The sequence below is a fragment of the Poecilia mexicana genome, unplaced genomic scaffold (genome assembly GCF_051168715.1).
Source record: "Poecilia mexicana isolate PSO_F unplaced genomic scaffold, ASM5116871v1 scaffold_22, whole genome shotgun sequence".
Taxonomy (NCBI): Eukaryota; Metazoa; Chordata; class Actinopteri; order Cyprinodontiformes; family Poeciliidae; genus Poecilia; species Poecilia mexicana.
Window position 1 is genome coordinate 23,190,563 of NW_028263391.1, and position 3,859 is coordinate 23,194,421.

A 3,859-nucleotide genomic window follows, 5' to 3' on the forward strand; every position below is an offset into this window, starting at 1 on the left:
GAGGTTTTCTTTGACTCTCGGCCAAAATCATCAGAACTAAGAAAAATAAATGCTGGAAAACTTTAAACTATATTTAATCTCAGACCGCTGCAGAAACTCTTACTGCGATAAATCTGTGTCATACATATGATGTGCATTTGGGCCATTATTGATAGAAAAAAGTTAATTTCCACCCCTAAAAATTCAGAAAATTTCAGATGAATTTTAAAAATTTTCTTAGAAAAAAAATCTTGGGAATGTTTGAAATGTTTGAGTTTGAAATGTCAAACATATTTGACTTTAGGGAATTTTTTGTGTTTCATAAGTGGAAAATTTGCAAGAAAAAAGGTGAAATTTTGAAATTTATTTAAGATATTTTCTAGAAAATAAAACTTAAGAGAATTTTTTTTAATCCTGTTTCAAGTTTAAAATTTTCAAAAGTCAGAATTTTTTTAAAAATGTTCTTATGATATTAATCTCATAATTTCTGAGTTATTTGGCAAACATTTACTGAATTTCTAGTGTTCAATGACTCAAGTCAAACATCTGCTGGAAGAAAATGTGAAATTTTTAGATCAAATATTTCTTGGACTTCTGAAACTCAGAAGTCAACAAAGTTTTTTCTTGCAGTTTTTCAACTTTTCAAACTCAGATATTTCCATGTTTTTCTTTGGAGATTAATCTGAACATTTCTGAGGTTTTTGGTGGAGATTTACTCCTCTAATCTCCCTAATATTCCATGAATTGAATTACAGAAGTTGTTAATCTACTGAAACAGTTTATGTGTTTGCCGCTGCCTAAAAGCTCCGTCTGCACTTCATGAGCTTGTGGAAAGCCTGCTTGAAGTCGTCATTGAACGCCGTGTAGATGACGGGGTTGATGAGGGAGTTCAGGTATCCCAGCCAGGTGAAGAGGTCGAACAGAACCGGACTGAACCAGCACGTCGTGCAGATGGCGTTGACCAGCGTGCTGACGAAGAACGGCAGCCAGCAGACGATGAAGGCGCCCAGGATGATGCCCAGCGTCTTGGTCGCTTTGCGCTCCCGCGCCGCGCAGAGGCGTTTCCTCTCCAGTACGCTGTCCGCCAGCTTCACCTTCACGCTATTCATGAACACAGGTGAGCCTCCGCCTCCGCCTGCGTTTCCAGCCTGCAGATGCGCGTCCTGGTGGGAGGCGGAGTTCAGAGAGCAGAGCGAAGACCCCGCGGAGGTCTGGATGAGCTGCGCCGTGGTGAAGCGCTTCCCGGACGCCGGCGTCTTGAAGATGCGTGAGCGCGCCGCGACGTAGATCCTCCCGTAGAGGATGACGAGAAGCACAGTGGGGACGTAGAAGGCACCAAAGGTGGAGTACAGGGTGTAGGAGATCTTCTCCGTGTTCACCACGCACTCCGTCAGCTCGCCCTGCGCTGTGGCCTGCCGCCAGAAGAGCGGCGGCATGGAAATGGAAATGGAGATCACCCAAACGACCGCCACCATCATGGCCGCCCTGCGCATCGTGCGGTGCTTGGAGTACTCCAGCGCGTCCGTGATGGCCCAGTAGCGGTCCAGCGCGATGACGCACAGGTGCAAAATGGAGGCGGTGCAGAAGGTGATGTCAGAGGAGAGCCAGATGTCGCAAACAATCTGACCGAGCGACCATGTCTTGGTCACGGTGTACACGATGCTGATCGGCATCACCAGGATGGACACCAGCAGGTCCGTGATGGCCAGAGACCCGATCAGGAAGTTGGCCGGCGTGTGGAGCTTTCTGGTCAGGAAGATGGTGGCTATGACGAAGGCGTTGGAGAGCGCGGTTACCAAGGTAACGACGCCTAGCAGCACGTAGAGGGAGACCTGCAGGCTGAGCAGCGTGGTCTCGGTCCAGGGCGCCGCTGTCGCGTTGTTTTCCGTGACGTTTTCCATGATTTCAGTTCATAACGAGATCCGGAGAAGAACCGAATGATATTTAAAAAAGAACTGGTTCATAACACATCAGATCCGTCAACATTTCGAATCATAAATACCGTCTCCGAATCGACCCGGAAGTTATCGCCATAAGCGGTAATATTGTTGTTTTGACGTCATTTCCAAGTAACATAACGTAAAATTTAATAAATATGCATATCTACTGAATATTTAACTATGCAACTGGAAGACATTTTAAATATTCAAAATAAATATGTAAAAAACAACAAAATCATCTAGACTTATTAGCTCTTATACTTTTTTAATAATTGTTTTATATTTTATGTTTGTTCTGATTGTGTTACTTGACTAAATGTGTCTAAGTCATTTCAACCTTGTTTTGTGTAACTGTTGTTTTATCCTTTTTTTCTAATTTCTAAACCAACATATTTGATCCACTTGTTATTCGTTTTCAAACCTGTTGACTATCTGATGTGTTTATGATGTTTTTAAACTGTATTATTGCTGAAATCTGCAACACAAATCAACTTGATTGACTGATTAATAAAAATGTTAATTATTGTGTATTTTCCCAATCAAATCATTTAGTAAATTTCAAAATTTCCTTCGTTTCGCTTCGTTGTTGAAGTTAAATCCTAATCCATCGGGTCGTAACATCGTCATAATTTCCCATTTATCAGCCATAAATCTGTTTCTCCTCTTCAACAAAACCCAGAATTGGATGTAGGAAGATGATGACACTCGTTTCACTTTTAGCTTTTTTTTCCTGATTTTAGGTCCATATATCAGACTTTTTCTACGACGCTTTGAAGACAAAAACATCAGAGTGGCATGATTAATGTGAGAACTGTTTCGGTTACGGAGTCTCTTCAGAGTCCGCTGGGATTCTGGGTCATTATGCACAACTTCGCTGGAATGAGATGATAAGAAAAGGTTTTCTTTCAGTTTCCCAGAGTAAAATGTTTGTCCATTAATTTCTCCTCTTCACTGCTCTGATTATCCGGGAAAGTTTCAGCGTGGCGTCCGTAGGGATTACGATGTTTAGAGTGACTTTAATCCAGCGATGCATTAATCTTCTATATGAAACAAAGAGAAGCAGAAGGAGGGATATTAGGCATTGTTTCCTTTCCCTGTTATTTGTGTATTTCTGTGACTACACACAGAAATACACTGAAAACAGACGTATTCGTTAGTTGACACCTTAAACATGTGGAATCATAAAATAAATGGCTTTATTCGATAAATAAAAATCAATTTTGATGACATTTAGTTTACAGTTAATCTGTCAATATTTCTGATTATTAACCGAATAAATAAACTGGCATTAAGTCAGAAACTTGGAAAGATGAACCAACCGGACACTGAAATATTTTAGAATTTTTTTTTGGAAATTTCTGAGTGTGAAATGTAAAAATAATTTGCAATAAAAAGTTTTGAAATTTTTAGAAGAATCTCAGAAAGTTCTTAGAAAAATCTTAATTTTTAATGTCAAATTTTAGAGGAAAAATTCTTGAGGTTAATGTCAGAAATAATTTAGAAAAAACAGGGACATTTCTCAGAAATTTTCAAAATGTCAGATTATGTTTTAGAAAAACTTGGACATTTCTGAGTTGAAAAGTCAAATTTGTGAGATTTATTTATTTATGTATTTATTTATTTATTTATTTTTGATTAATTTTGAGAACAATCTGAGAAATGTATAGACAAAAACTTTGAACATTTCTGAGTTTGAAACTATCTACAAGCAACAGCCCTTTAATTTTTCCCCATTTCAATGTATTTTATTGGGATTTTACATCACAGACTAACAAAATGAAGCATAATTATGATCTTGAAATGTTTTAACAGGTTTTATACGAATAGAAATCAGATTTAATTAATATCTGTTGATGGTAAGAAGAAAGTCCCGTTTACAGGCTTTATTATTTTTTTAATCCAAAAATCATGTTGCATTTTATTTAGTAGAAAAACAAAGT

General features: G+C 38.6%; 1 protein-coding gene across 1 annotated transcript; it reads right to left on the bottom strand.

Moving 5' to 3' along the window:
• Positions 1-695: 695 nt before the first annotated feature.
• Positions 696-2,954, bottom strand: htr1d (5-hydroxytryptamine (serotonin) receptor 1D, G protein-coupled). Its single transcript, XM_015007013.2, has one exon. It carries the CDS (start codon positions 1,878-1,880, stop codon positions 777-779), a length of 1,104 nt encoding a protein of 367 aa, XP_014862499.2. The 5' UTR covers positions 1,881-2,954; the 3' UTR covers positions 696-776.
• Positions 2,955-3,859: the final 905 nt, after the last annotated feature.

Excerpts from the sequence above, each read along its gene's own strand:
- htr1d (XM_015007013.2), bottom strand. The coding sequence starts at position 1,880 with ATGGAAAACGTCACGGAAAACAACGCGACAGCGGCGCCCTGGACCGAG.